Source organism: Callospermophilus lateralis, chromosome 10, assembly GCF_048772815.1.
Source record: "Callospermophilus lateralis isolate mCalLat2 chromosome 10, mCalLat2.hap1, whole genome shotgun sequence".
In the NCBI taxonomy this organism is placed as follows: domain Eukaryota; kingdom Metazoa; phylum Chordata; class Mammalia; order Rodentia; family Sciuridae; genus Callospermophilus; species Callospermophilus lateralis.
In genome coordinates this window covers 118,447,137-118,462,378 of record NC_135314.1, presented here as the reverse complement: position 1 = coordinate 118,462,378, position 15,242 = coordinate 118,447,137, and the positions used below count along the sequence as shown (strand labels likewise).

At 34.5% G+C, this 15,242-nt stretch overlaps 1 protein-coding gene across 1 annotated transcript in view; it reads right to left on the bottom strand.

The window, feature by feature from the left end:
- Atr (ATR checkpoint kinase) overlaps positions 1 to 15,242 on the bottom strand; it is a 106,220-nt gene that overhangs the window by 69,386 nt on the left and 21,592 nt on the right. The window contains exons 17-21 of the mRNA XM_076868263.1: positions 11,921 to 12,013; positions 9,492 to 9,622; positions 5,334 to 5,477; positions 1,863 to 1,956; positions 844 to 969 (exon numbers count right to left, since the gene is read on the bottom strand). Of these exons, the coding sequence (XP_076724378.1) occupies positions 844 to 969; positions 1,863 to 1,956; positions 5,334 to 5,477; positions 9,492 to 9,622; positions 11,921 to 12,013 (588 nt within the window). The remainder of the gene's footprint in view (positions 1 to 843; positions 970 to 1,862; positions 1,957 to 5,333; positions 5,478 to 9,491; positions 9,623 to 11,920; positions 12,014 to 15,242) is intronic.

Below are 15,242 nucleotides of genomic sequence, written 5' to 3'. Positions count from 1 at the left end.
ACAGTGCAGCCAACCAGTGGTACTTCACTGCAGAGGTACATGAACTAGCAGGAAATGCATCAGAAGACTTAAAAGATAAAATGCAATATCTCTTATTACTTGCAACTTACTATATTCATGGTAATGAAGAATTAGAGTTACTTATCAAGGCTACAACTGTTGGTAGTGGTGTTATCCCACACATCCACAAACCTCTGGGAAGAAAGGAGACTCTGTCTAAAGGATACCTGGATTTCTTATCATCTCAGGATTCTAAATACTTTATCAGCTGTCCAGAGTCAATGATTCCAACATTTCTGTGAAAAACACTATTTTGCCTTTTTGTAATTCTACTTAGCAAGTTGAACGTTTAATTAACTTTCCAACCAACTAAATTTCTGCATTCAAGTCTTAACCATATTTAAGTTGTTACTGTGGCCTCAAAGAAGCTATTGATTCTGAAGTAGTGGGTTTTGATTGAACTGTCTTTAAAAAGTTGTTTTGATTTTAATATTGTCATGCTTAAGTAATAGGAATAAACACTTGGTTTTGTATAGACATTATTTACACTCTGATGGGTTCAATAAAGGTCATCTGTCCCCACACCCCCAAGTTTACTTCTTTCATTGAATCTGAGTCTCAAATCTTTTTGATATCTCAGCATACCTTATTTTATTATTTTCATTTCTTATTTATTATATATGTATGTATACATATATATGTGCATATATACGTGTGTGTGTGTATATATACTACCCTCACCCCCCCCCCCTTTTTTTTGCAGTGCTAGAGAGCCAACACAAGGCCTTGTGCATGTCAGGCAAACATCCTACCTTTGAGCTACATCCCTAGCCCTTAGCATACCTGGTTTTTATACAAGGATTCCTTCAAGCTTGTAAGAGCATGAATACGAACATCTACATTTTCATGCTGAATTGCTTTCATGGATAGCTGAAGGGTTGTTTGAAGATCAGTACTTTCGGAAGTTTCCTACATACAGAGCACAAACAGACATGCTTTATTAATTATCTTAATAACCATTTCTGAAGGCCTGAATTCCCAATATGATTATCATTAGTTAAAGTATACTCCAATAAAAATTAGCTTTAACAAATGATAAAATTTCCATCTATTCCTTTCAAAGTATATGTCATTGTTAGTACTTCACAGGGAAAAGGATTTTATTCTAAAGTCTTTAGACCCAGATTTAAATTCTCAATAAAAGTTTACTTATCTAAAATAAATGCTTCCTGAGAAGAAGTATGAGCTTCTCCTTACTTATGGAGGGCTGCACTATAGTTTAACCCAGGTCTACGGAAGAGATACATAATATAATTCCTTCCTTTTACTACTTAAGATGAAACTAAAATCAAGTATCCCACTTTCTGCCCTAAAATGCCATATCATCACCATTAACATTTTCAATTTCAGAGGGCTCCCTAGACTTTAAGGTGTTGGAACTAAATATTGGTCCCCTTCTAAAGCTCAAGAATCATTTGTATCTCATCTCCCTGTATCATGATTTATAGCAAAACAAAACAAAAAATCATCCACAAGCTTTTTCTTTCTTCTTTAAGGGGGTGTAACTTTGGCAGCTTCTTTTGGGGACTGTAAGTAAGGTACACTGACCTGGGTAATAAAGACACAAAAACTGTATTATTTGCTGTTTAATCTATCCAACGCTATTATGTTTTTGACCTAAAATTCTAAAACCTCCCTAAAGAAATCATGGATTCAAGGTAGCATTATTTAGCTACCAGAAATTAGCCATCAGAATATGATTATACTATCCCTACATATGAATCTAAAGGATCTTTATTCAATACATTGTAGGATAATTTTGTAGCCAGTATCTTCCAAAGCATATATAGAAGATTAAATACCTTTCTGTATTCCTGGAGAACTGCTTGTATTTTTTTTAATTCTGGATGATCAGGCAAAAAGTATATTTCATGAAGAAAATCTTGCACAGCATCCCTAACAAGTTGGGGAAAAAATGTTATTTGCCAAGAATATGAATATTATGGGGCTGGTGTTGTGGCTCAGTGGTAGAGTAGAGCACTTGCCTAGCATGTGTGAGGCACTGGGTTCAATTCTCAGTACCGCATATAAGTAAATAAATAAAGGTCCATGAACAACTTTCAAAAGGCAATTTAATTAACACTTAAAAATGCTAGCTGAGGGGAACATGGGAGGAATAGATGAACTTTAGAAAGGGCAAAGGGAAGGGAGGGAGATGGGAGGGTATGAAGATAGGAAAGATGGTGGAATGAGATGGACATCATTACCCTAAGTACATGTATAAAAACATAAACGGTGTGACTCTGTGTTCAACCAGAGACATGAAAAATTGTGCTGTTTGTTAATATTAATTGAAATGCATTCTGCTGTCATATATAACTAATTAAAATAAAATTTTAAAAACAATTTTAAAAAGTGCTAGCTGATTATTGATATGCAAGTATTTTTCCTAACCATGTCTAGGCTGTTCAGTTACATTAATAGTGGCAAATAACCAAAGCTAAGAAAGCCACCTATTAAAGTCTGTTATGTTGGTGGCCCCAAGTAAACCATGCTTTTCAGAATACATATACATATATACAGTCCTTTCCTTTTCAATCTGGGTTGGGCATGTGACTTGCTTTGGCAAACATTATGGCAGAAGATATGCTATTCCTGTATGGAGTGTAGGCATTAAAACTGCCTGACAGCTTCCATTATACTTGTAGAGAGCAGAGTCACCATGCAAGAAAGTCTGACCACCAGGATGGACAAGACACATAGAAATAGGTTCTAAGACTACATAAGAAGAGCAAGAAGCCCAGCCCAGTGTTCTTGCCAGCCGAATGTGGTCATACCAATGACCTTTGTTAAAATCAATAGAAGAAATAACCAGTGGAGCTCATCCACATTACAAAATACATAAAAATGCTCACTAATTTAAGATGGCAAGTTTTGGGATGACTTGTAATACAGCAATAGGTAGCCAAAGCCAACCATAAAGCCTGAATTTTCATAAAAACTTTTGGAGAAAAATACATATTTTTTATTGAAGCTATAAATTTTTTATTAGCCTATAATATAATAAATATTCTAAAATTATGGGTCATGTATCTCTCATGAATGATTAAAAAATGTTTAACATCTTTAGATATTAAAGAAATGCAAATTAAAACTACACCAAGATTCCATCTTACTCCAGTCAGAATGGCAATCATCAAGAATACAAGTAACAATAAATGTTGGTGAGGATGAAGGGGAAAAGGTACACTCATACACTGCTGGTGGGAATGCAAATTGGTGCAACCACTCTGGAAAGCAGTATGGAGATTCCCTAGAAAACCTGGAATGGAACCTCCATTTGACCCAGTTATCCCACTCCTTAGTTTATACTCAAAAGGACTTAAAATCAGCATACTATAGTGATGCAGCCAAATCAATGTTTATAGCAGCTCAATTCACAATAGCTAACCAGTGGAGCTCAGTTCACATTACAAAATACATAAAAATATATGAAACCAGTCTATGTGTCCTTCAATAGCTGAATGGATAAAGAAAATGTGGTACACTTACACAATGGAATATTAGTGATAAAGAATGAAATCATGGCAGTTCTAGTTCTATTCAAATAGATGGAACTAGAGAATATCATGCTAAGTGAAATAAATCAATCCCCAAAATCAAAGGTAGAATGTTCTCTCTGATATATAGATGTTAACACACAATAAGGGAGGGAGAGGGAAGATTAGATTAGACAAAGAGGAATGAAAGGAAGCGGGGATGGGAATAGGAAAGACAGTAGAATGAATTGGACATAACTTTCCTATGTTGATATATGAATACACGACCAGTGAAACTCCACATCATGTACAACTGTAAGAATGGGATTCTATGGGGCTGGGGTTGTGGCTCAGCAGTAGAGCACTCACCTAGCACTTGCAAGAACCTGGGTTCGATCTTAAGCACCACTTTAAAATAAATAAATAAAGGTACTGTGTCCAGCTACAACTAAAAAATAAATATTAAAAAAAATGGGATCCTAATTAGAATAAGTTATACTCCATGTATGTGTATGTTTCATGTATACCTAAAAAGAACAAATAAAAAAAATTTAATAGGTATTTTTCAGTCTAGTCTTCATTAACTCATGTAACAAATATGTATTCAATAACTAATATGTGCTACCATTGAATGAACACCATGCTAGACACAATGCTAGAGAGACAATAAACAAATCCAATATAAAATTCATTCATTCAGGGAGCTTAAGGTCTTCTAACAAGCACTGAGCAAAAGAGGACTTTAGTTTGAAGAGAAATGAGTCCAGTATCTATAATAAACAGCTATGATATAAATATTTGGATAACAATTTTTAAAAAGATATTTGAAAAGTGATCTAAATTATTGATTTTTTTGTTTTACCATGTACAAAAGAACAAGAAAGTTAAAAAAGAACTATTCACAATACATAAAAACATATTAATTTTTCCTCCTTCTGTGCTTTCTCCCTGATTGGACAGTTTCTGGAAATTAAAAATTAAAAGAAATGGCAATAGCACATGGGCAGTAACACCTATTTATCTACACACAGGTGAGCAGATAAATAGGTAGTAATATTTAAATATCAACTTTTCAGAAGGAAAGTAACTATGATAGAGAAAAGTCAGTGAAGAAAAAAATAGAAAAAAGTTAAAATATAAAGGAAAATATTTTAGGCGAAAGGGCAGCCTGGGTCAAAACTACAAATTAGATGAAGTAATATATGCTCTGTCAGTAGCTGTCCAAAATCATGGGAAAAGATTTTGAGAAATAAAAGTGGCTAGCTTCTGGAAAGCCCTGGATGTCAAGTTAAGTAATTTGGAATTCATCAGTTAGAAGAGACGCATAGAATGTTTTTATATGCTGGAATGATACAGGTAGAGATGTTTTTAAAAGATCCTTCTAACAAAATATGATAATGTGATAAAAGCTTAAAGTAACAGGCTGGTTTAAAGAGTTTTAAATATAAATACAAGGCTGGGGCTGTAGCTCAGTGGTAGAGCATTTGCCTAGCATGTATGAGGCACTGTGTTCGCTTCTCAGCACCACATGAAAATAAATAAAATAAAGTCCATCGACAAGCAAAAAAAAATTTTGAAATTAAATAAACAAATAAATAAATATAAATACAATGGAAATAATACCACAATGGAAACAGCATCAATTCAATACATAATTATACTCCAATGATTTTAATTGGAAAAAAACGTAAAAAGTGAACGGTTCGATATTACCAACAACAATCCTAATACTTTTGAGACATAAGAATCCAGTAAAAGAATAGCCACTATAATTATTAATTTTAGTTACAATACCTGTTTTCAATTATAAGGTAGTGAAAGATAGCTGCAGTTTCCTTAGGCTGGATGTGTATGAGTGGTAACAAAGCTACTATTACATGGCTGAGAAGGGAGCCTAGATAAGTGTGATCCAGGCAACGAACAAAGCAGTCCCAAGCTCTACATGAAAAAACAGAACAAAAAATTAAGTCCCATAATTTTTATCACTTGTAAAGTTCCATCAATTAATTATTAGTTGAAGAAATAATGATATATGTATCACAGATTACAAGGAAGCTTTAAAAAAAAAAAAAAAAAGAAAGATCAGTAGTATATACCCCAAATGATGACCAAATTATATTAAGTCAAAATAGCAAAGTGAAAAAAAAAAAAAAACAGTAATATGGGGCAGGATTAATATTCAAAGCAATTTTTATGTGTGCACATTTGCTCATACAGCTGGTCCGTGACTAATTATTGTTCAACTCAAAAGATTTTTTGACTTTACAATGGTTCAAATGTAATGCGCATTTAATAGAAACCATATTTCAAATTTTTATCTGTCCCTGGCCTAACAATATGATATGTGCTACAATTCTCTTGTGACGCTGGGCCATAGCTTAGAATTTACCAAACTATCATAAGGACAAACAACTAAACTGCCCTCTATAGCGTACCATAGTATTTAAGAAATTACAAATTAGATAGTCAATGTTTCATTAGAAAATAGGCTATGTGTCAGATGATTTTATCCAACTGTAGGCTAAAGAAAGTGTTCTGAACTGATTTAAGTTAGGTTATACTAAGCTAAGATGTCCAGTGGATTTAGGTATGTTAAAAACATTTCCACTTGTGATATTTTCAATTTTAAATGGTTTTATGGGGAGGTAACACCACTCCCGTAGGTCAAGGGGCATTTGTGCTTATAAAATGAGAAGATAAACAGAAATGAATGAAAAAGAATGCCTGTAGGGGTCAGGAATACAAGTAAGACTTCTCTTAGTATAACTTGTTATATGGACTATGTAAATGTTTTACATGGTATTCTTTTTCTTTTTATTTTTTTGTACTAGTGAAGACTGAAACCAGGAGCATTCCACCTCTGAGCTACATCCCCAGATATTTTTAAAAACTTATTTTGAAACAGGATATTGCTAGGTTGCAATCCTCCTGCCTCAACCTCCAGAGGAACTGGGATCACTGTGTTGAGCTGATTTTTAAGCTAAACAAAAAGACAAAAACAAAGAAACCCCTAAAAAAATTTAACTTTTTTGTTTTTCATTTCTGTTGCCAAGGCCAGTCTTGAACCTGCAATCCTCCCATCTCAACCTCCTGAGTAGCTGGGATGACAAGCACACACTACTGCACCCAGCTTTACTCCTGAAAATTTTAAAACAAACTAAAACAACTGAACCTAACTGAATATTAAGATGGTGGCATATGCACACAGAAAATAATCATTTCCCATGACTTTCTAATGAGTTTTTTAAGGAAAAAAAGAACCTCTAAAAAGCTGAAATTGCATCTCATAATCTGTTAGCAGTCATACTGAAATTGTCATTTTAAAGTCAAATATATGTTTAGACAGGAAAAAAAGGCAACAGGAACAAAGATATTAAACATACAGAAAAGAAATAAAATGTAAAATCAAAAGAGTTAAGTAAAAAGTAGGTAATCTTTCATTTGGATTGAAAATATACAAATAAACTTGTAATTTTTTTCTCTTTATAAAATAATACAAATTGTCTAGTGGCACTAAGACTTGGAAGCAATGACAATAGCAATTGTCAGTCATAATGGGTAGACCAAACAAGTGCCCAGACTGGGAGTTAATCCTGGTTCAAAGGAACCAGAGCTGAAGATCCTAAAAGAAATTGCTAATTTTGGTTCAGGGGCAAGAAATGTCCAAGATGAACCATGACATCTTATCATGCTAGAAAGCAAACAATTTATGAAAGATTAATGGGTTAGTCAAAAGTCATAGGTAACAATCTAAAAGGACCCCTACTGGATAAAGGTAGGACACATTTGGTAAATGAATATGATTTTCCTGTATTAAAATTCATCAAATTCATAAAAATCCATGGGGCTAAAATGATACAAAAAGAAAAGAAAAATTTTACTGGAGATTGCTGAGGCACAAAACCTTTATTCTGAAAATTGATAGAAATATTAAAATATTTATCCTGCCTATCCTGTATGAATTAATTTCCTATATAAACTGTTTCACAATGGCTTATTATTTAATGAGGAATTTTGCTTTATTTAATAAGAATTCCATCCAATAGAGGTGGGGATGTAGCTCAGTGGTAGGTCACTTGCCTCCCATGCATGAGGCCCTGGGTTTGATCCTTTGCGCCACATGAAAATAAACAAATAAAAATAAATATTTTTTAAAAAAAGAATTCCATCTGATAAATACAAAAGAAATAATTTACCATCTCTAATGAAATAATGGACTTAGGCAATGATCACTAATTAATGTTAAAATCTTTAGATAAAAGATCAAAGAAACTATGTTATAGAGGAATTCAGGTTGATAAAACCAAAGCTACTAATTAATTAAACCAAACCTAAAATTAATATTATATATTATGTGACTTATGTTTGAGATAACAGAAGCACGAAGTCCCAAATATAAAGCATTATTCCCTAACAAGTTGAACCTAAATACAATCAATCATCTGTATCTAACTACCAGTTTATATGGAAAAACAATGGAGAAGCGATGAGGTAGAAGAAAAAGTCAAATCAGCAATCAGTCAAATCCTACATTCCAAAATCTTAATAGTTACTATGTATGGAAGATAAGCTATGTAAGAGCCAAAACAACCAAATGGGTGATGTGTGGACCTTGTTTACATTCTGACTCAAACAAATCAACATCTCTGAGGCCACCCAGGGCAATCTAGCAAAAATCCTATTTCAAAATAAGTTTTTAACAATGTTTGGGGCTGGGGCTGGGGTTGTGGTAAAGCACCTGCCCAGCACGTGTGAGGCCCTGGGTTTGATCTTCAGTACCACATAAAAACAAACAAACAAAATAAAGGTACTGTGTTGAACTGCAACTAAAAAAATAAATATTTTAAAAAATATACCTTGTTGGGAGGGAAAGGGAAAGGGCAGGGGATTAGCAAGGATGATGGAATGTGATGGACATCATTACACGAAGTACATGTATGAAGACCTGAACTGGATGTCAACATACTTTATATACAAACAGAGATGAAAAAGTGTGGTATGTATGTGTATTAAGAATTGTAATGCAAAAAAGCACATGTATAAAGGCATAAATGGGGTGAACATACTTTATATACATAGATAGGAAAAATTGTGCTTTATATGTGTAATAAGAAATGTAATGCTGTCATGTCGTGTGTTTAAAAAAATAAAATAAAATCAATAAGATTTAAAAAAAAAAAAACAAACATGTCTGGGGATATAGCTCAAAGGTGGAATGCTCCTAATTTCAATCCTCGATAGTACAATAATAAGAAAATACCATATAAAACATTTACATAGTTCACTAAACAAATCAACATCAAAATAGATCTTTGAATATCTGTGATTACAGACTAGTTTTAACTAATATTAGCAATTTCTATTATCCTGTTAAGTATAAGAACTAAGAATAGTCCTGCTAAGCATAATAGTTCATGATTTTTTTCCCCTGGTACTAGTAATTGAACCTGTCATTGAAATACATGACAGCACTTTAAAAATTCTTTTGAGACAGGTTCTAAGTTGCCTGGATGGCTTGAACATGTTATCCTTCTCCCTCAGCCTTCCATGTGCCACCAAATCCAGCTCATGATAGTTTTTTTTTTTTTTTTTAATGTCTTCATCCATTAGATACATTTGAAATATCTGTTTAAGCACAACAGTGTGAATCTGTGATTTTCTTTAAGATATTTCATCTAACATTAAAAACGATGGAGGTAGCATACATTATCAATGTGAATTGTTAGGAAATAGAGAAGGGGGGTTCAATAAATAACTCTGTTTCCCATTACGATATAAGATTTTCATAATAAACATTTTTAAAGAAAAAAATTAAGCTGTCTTTTAAATATAAATAGCCTCTTAATTACTTATGGTTTGACCTAATTTCCCTCAAACAGATAAGAATTCAAGTTAGTGCTACCAGGAAATACAAACACACACACATCTTGATGAACTCAGGCAGGCATTTACCTGCAACACAATTCAGGAAAATCATCCTTGAATCGAAGGCCAGTTCTCAGTGTGGTCATCATCTTCACTCTCACAGAACTGACATGTTTGGGTCCCATCAACTTCATCAAAGACATCAAGCTATTCAAGGCCTATAAATTAAATAGTATTTTAAAATAAAGCTTATAAGCGAGCTGCCAAGAGTAGACTGGCCCTTAGGACAAGTGTTTCCCACCCAAATCCCAGTGTATCATGTATTTGTAAACAAGACAAAAGATCTGATAAATAAATGTTGGTCAGTTCATTTTGTCAATTTATGTGGGAGTTAGGAATTTAAAAAATGCAAGTTAATGAGAGGTGGGAGGGAAAGGGAGAGAGAAGGAAAATTGCATGGAAATGGAAGGAGACCCTCAGGGTTATACAAAATTACATACAAGAGGAAGCGAGGGGAAAGGGAAAAATAATACAAGGGGGAGAAATGAATTACAGTAGGCGGGGTAGAGAGAAAAGAGGGGAGGGGAGGGGAGGGGAGGGGAGGGGGGAATAGTAAAGGATAGGAAAGGCAGCAGAATACAACAGACACTAGTATGGCAATATATAAATCAATGGAAGTGTAACTGATGTGATTCTGCAATCTGTATACGGGGTAAGAATGGGAGTTCATAACCCACTTGAATCAAAGTGTGAAATATGATATATCAAGAACTATGTAATGTTTTGAACAACCAACAATTAAAAAAATAAAAATAAAAAATGCAAGTTAAATTCTGCTTTTTGCTTCCCTTAAAGGTCATTTGTTATTATGGCCTAATGGTTCTCTAGAATAGTAAATTTTCAAATTTATTAATGATACAATATATATTGCTTAACTTTCTTCGTATTTATCCCAAATCGCTATTCAAAAAAATAGAAACTGAACTAAATTACAATCATTTGAATTTTAAAGCCTTGTAAAAAAAATTTGAATGGCATGCTTCACAGTGACCAACAGTTAAGGAAATTTTCGTCCTAATGATACTAAATTCCAGATGTCCTGAGTGTAGTAAAACAAACAACTGATGATATACACAGACCCAGAATTGTACAGACAGCTTCAGGTTCTAACAAAGGGTAAAAATGACTCAACCCCAATTATGTGCCAAAACATGCAAGTTTTTTATGGTTCTATAACTTTTCTTAGTTTTGAGGTAATTGTCTGATTTGGGATAACAGTAAGTAAATGGCATGCTTCACATGTAGATGAAATAGAAATTGTGTAGGGGATTAAATTTACTAGTTACCACTAAAATAAAAGCCACTGGTTGTTGAAATTTTTAGAGTTCACTGTTATGTATTCATGGGTCCTTTTATTAAGAAGGGGAATCAAATACATAAAAGCTTTTATTCATAGATTTTTTTATAATAATCTTACTGACTGCAGGGGTAGAAAGCAACAAAAAGAAAAATTTTATCAATGGCTAAAATTTTGTCCCAGTTTATAGGATAAAAATATTCAGCAGTGACTATTTTAGCAGCCATCATGAAACTTCATTGTACCCAACCACTTAAACATAAGCTGACAAATACTGAAGTTGCCTTACTTTATAAAACCTAACATTTTGGTATTCAAAGATGGGAGCCAGGTGCTATGGTGCACACTTATAATCCCAGCAGCTCAGGAGGCTGAGGCAGGAGGACTGCAAGTTCAAAGCCAACTTCAGCAACTTAGGGAGGCCCTAAGCAACTTAGGGAGATCCTGTCTCGAAATTTAAGAATTTTAAAAAGGGTTGCGGATATAGCTCAGTGGTAAAGTGCCACTTTAAAACCCAGCGCCTGAAGAAAAAACAAACAAAAAACAAACACACAACATGGGCTATGACCACATTAGACCCATTTGGACCAGTAAGTTCAATTACACAACTTCTGTTGAGCTATAAGTGATTGCTGGTCTCAAGTCTCCCATTGACCTGGATGCTGTGATGATATGGAGCCAGAAGCTACTGAGGTCATTATCTAGCAACCAGAAAGCCTAGTGAATCTGAGCCAAGAGATTGATTCTAAGAATGTACTTCATTTGTTCTTGTGGTGCTGGGGATGGAACCTGAGGCCTGGTGCATGCTAGGCAAGCTCTCTACTACTGAGCCATACCCCAGCCCTCTAAGAAAGTTTTCTGAGTCCAGAATCAATTTACAGCTGAAGCTATATTATCTTACACTTTTAGATTTATAAAGCCAACAAATTCCTTTAAGTTATTTTGGGTTGGATTTTCTTTCCCTCATAAACAAAACAATTACAAATTATATAATTCCTACTTACAGATTCCCCCAACCTTATAAAAGTTATTCAGCAATATACAATGTGAAATGTTTGGTTTTTTGTTTGTTTTTGAAACTAGAAGTGGAAATCACATCTCCTGCATATTCTATATGAATTCAATCCCAGTTTTGTGGAGCTCAATTGTCACTACTTACCATTTTCTTATCTTCAATGCCCACACTGGAGCTCAGTAACTGCATGTTAAAAAAGGCCAAAATGCCCAACAACTTGGGTTGCAAATAATCAGCCTAAGAGAGAAGAAAAACCCAAATAGTATGTGAGTTTAATACACATCAAATTTCTTAAATTGACAATTATTTGATGAACTTCATTTACATTTCACCTAGCCAGGCTAGAATATTAGAAATAAACATATAGTGTATTAAGTTTCTCCAAAAGCATGTATTTTCACATCTAGTATTTAAAGAAATTAATGACTTATAATTACCATAATGAAATATGGTTAAACAGTAATGAAAAAACTATAAACTTTTGATTCATGGAGTGAGCTGTGGTGCTATCTTCAAAATCCAGAGCGGAAAAAAGAAGAAAGACAAGTCACTACCTACCTTTATTCTATGTCATTTAGAGCTAAACTAGAAAAAAAAAAAAAAAGCACTTGATTATGGCCCCCTACCAGAATCATAGTTTGACATACTGTCAGTATCCCTTAAGGTAACAGTGAAAAAGGGGTATAAGACTCTGGGCATCAACAGTTGCAGGGCAGATACAAATCACCGACTGTGCCACTTTGGGTCTCCAGAAACAACTAGAGTTAAGCCTTTCTTGAGAGAGAATCCTAAAGATAAGGCCATGAGCTTTAAGTCAAGTCAACTCTGTCTTTAAATCCAAATTTTGACCCTTTTTGATATGTAACCTTAAGATACTTAACTCCTCTGAGTCTATAAAATGTGAACAGTGAAAGTACCTATTGCTTTAAAGGTAAAATAAGATGCTTTGTGCTCAGTCTATAGTTAAATGATAAATCAATTTTAAGTTGTTTATAAACTGGCAAAGTGATTACTCCTAAAGAATATTCCTTTCTCAAAATCTTTATATTTGCAGAGGGAAAATGGCAAGTGAAAGAGCTGGGGCGGAGTGGCAAATGAAGTATTTTCCAACTCTAGAACCAAGCTGCCATTATTTAGTGTTGGGGTACCTACTTTACATATCTTGAGGTTAAACATACTGCCAAAGGGAAAAGAGTAGGAGCAGGTGTGCTAGCACATAGTGGGAGGAGCTAGACAGCCACCTACATGTCTCTCCAGAACAGATGTTGGGACAAAAACTTTTCTCGGTAAGCCCAGAAAATCATGTTTATCAAGCCCCAAATTATATTTTGTTTTGTAAGCTTCTGATTTGGATTGAGACTCAACTTTGGCATAACAAGCTGCAATTCCAGCATATGCTTCTTAAATAAAATGCAGATACAGATGGCATTCATAAAGCTATATCAATATCCTAAATTTAAAGTTCTTGCATTTAGACAAATAATTCATTCTGAGTTCATTTTGCCACTCAGCACATACGTATTATGCATACGTAGAATACTGAGCAAGGTACAGATACACAAGATAAAGTCACTTTCCCATTAACTTATGTGGCAAATTAGTTTTTAAATAAATATGTAAATATGTGTTAAGTACTATAAGAAAACACATATGATCATGTGATAGAGAAGACATGAGATGAATGAATTTAGATGGGGTGATCAGGAAACCTTGAAATCTAAAGAATGAGAAAGAGCCAGGAGGTTATTTCAAGAAGAGAGATATCTACAGCGAAGGTTTGAAGCAGGAAAAAGCTTAGCATATTTAAGAAACAAAAAGTGCTGAAACATAGAAAAAAGGAAGAAGAGTTGCACAAGTAGAAAGGCAGGCAGATCACATATGGTCTTAAAGATTTTAAGAGCAATGAAAGGGGCTGGGGATGTGGCTCAAGTGGTAGCGCACTCGCCTGGTATGCGTGCGGCCCGGGTTCAATCCTCAGCACCACATACAAACAAAGATGTTGTGTCCGCCGAGAACTAAAAAATAAATATTAAAAAATTCTCTCTCTCTCTCTCTTTCTCCCTCCCCCACTCTCTCTTTAAAAAAAAAAAAAAAAAAAAAAAGAGCAATGAAAACCGTAGAAGACATTTAAGCAGGGGAATGATATGAGTGTGTAAAAAGAACACTCCAAATGCTGTGTAAGTAATTGATTGTATGGAGGAAACAATGAAAGGAGAGACTAGTTAGGTGGCTTCTATAGTTGTCCCAGAAGAAAATAATAGTTGCTTCTGAGAGTAGTGGCAAGAAAGAGGGAAAGATATTTTGGAGGCATACCTGATAAGACTTGCCCACACCTTGATTTATTAAAAAAAAAAAAAAAAAAAAAGGAGGGCTCATGAATGTTTTCTAGGTTTTGATTGAAGCAAGTGGGTAGGCAGTGGTACAGTGTACCATTTTCTGAGGTAGGGAAGGCTAGGGATAAAAAGGTTAGGGAGGGAAAAATCAGAATTTCTTTTTTCTTTTCTCTCTTTTTTTCATGCTAGAGATTGAACCCAGAGCCTCATGCATGTTAAGAATGCACTCTACCACTCAGCTATGCTGGTTGAAAAAGTTTTTTAATGGGTTCATTATGTTTGGATTTATTTAGATAATCAAAATATAGGTAAGTACAGATGATAAAAAGGTTGACAGTCTCTGTCTGCCATCCTCTCTCACTCTCAGATCCATTCTCTGCCCTTTTCTGTTCCACTCAATGCTTGCAAGGATGGCCAGTTTGCATTACTTAGGATCCCTCCATCCACTGAATTTTATCAACAGGAAGCAACAATAGGAGAACAGACAGAAGGAAGCGAGTGTGGCATTTCTATTTTCTGCACTGTGTTCTGAGGTGTTTCTAGCAGTGGCTGCAGTCCTCCACAATGACAAGGCCCCCTATCATGGTTTTAGCTCTCCACAAGGTTCTAGTAACACCATTTCTTTCCTTTTCTCAGGACTAAAGGAACACTAGTTGCCTGCTATTTGCAGTCTCTGGATTTCTTAATATTTTTCTGGTCCTCTTAATTGCCCACAACACTCAAAAGAGCCCATCTGTTAAAAATGAATAGACAGAGTAGCAAAAAAAAAAAAAAAAAATCAAGACAATGTGGTATCATGGAGATGCAACATAGTAAAAAGGATGGTCAATTGTGTTAAATGCTACTGGAAGTTTGCACAAGGTGGACAAAAGAGAAGTCACCATCAGAATTTAATAGCAGGGAAACTGTTAGTGACCAGACAAAAAAGAATTTCAGTGGAAAAGTAAAAACAGAGCTACAGCAGAATGGGTTCACTTAATGGGAAATGAAAAGGCAAAGACAGAGACCTCTTTAAAAATATTTTTTTGGTAGTCCTTTCAGTCTCTTAAAGTAATGACAGCAGGGAGTGGCTCAGTGGTAGAGTGCTCACCTAGCACGTGTGAGGCCCTGGGTTCGATCCTCAGCACCACATA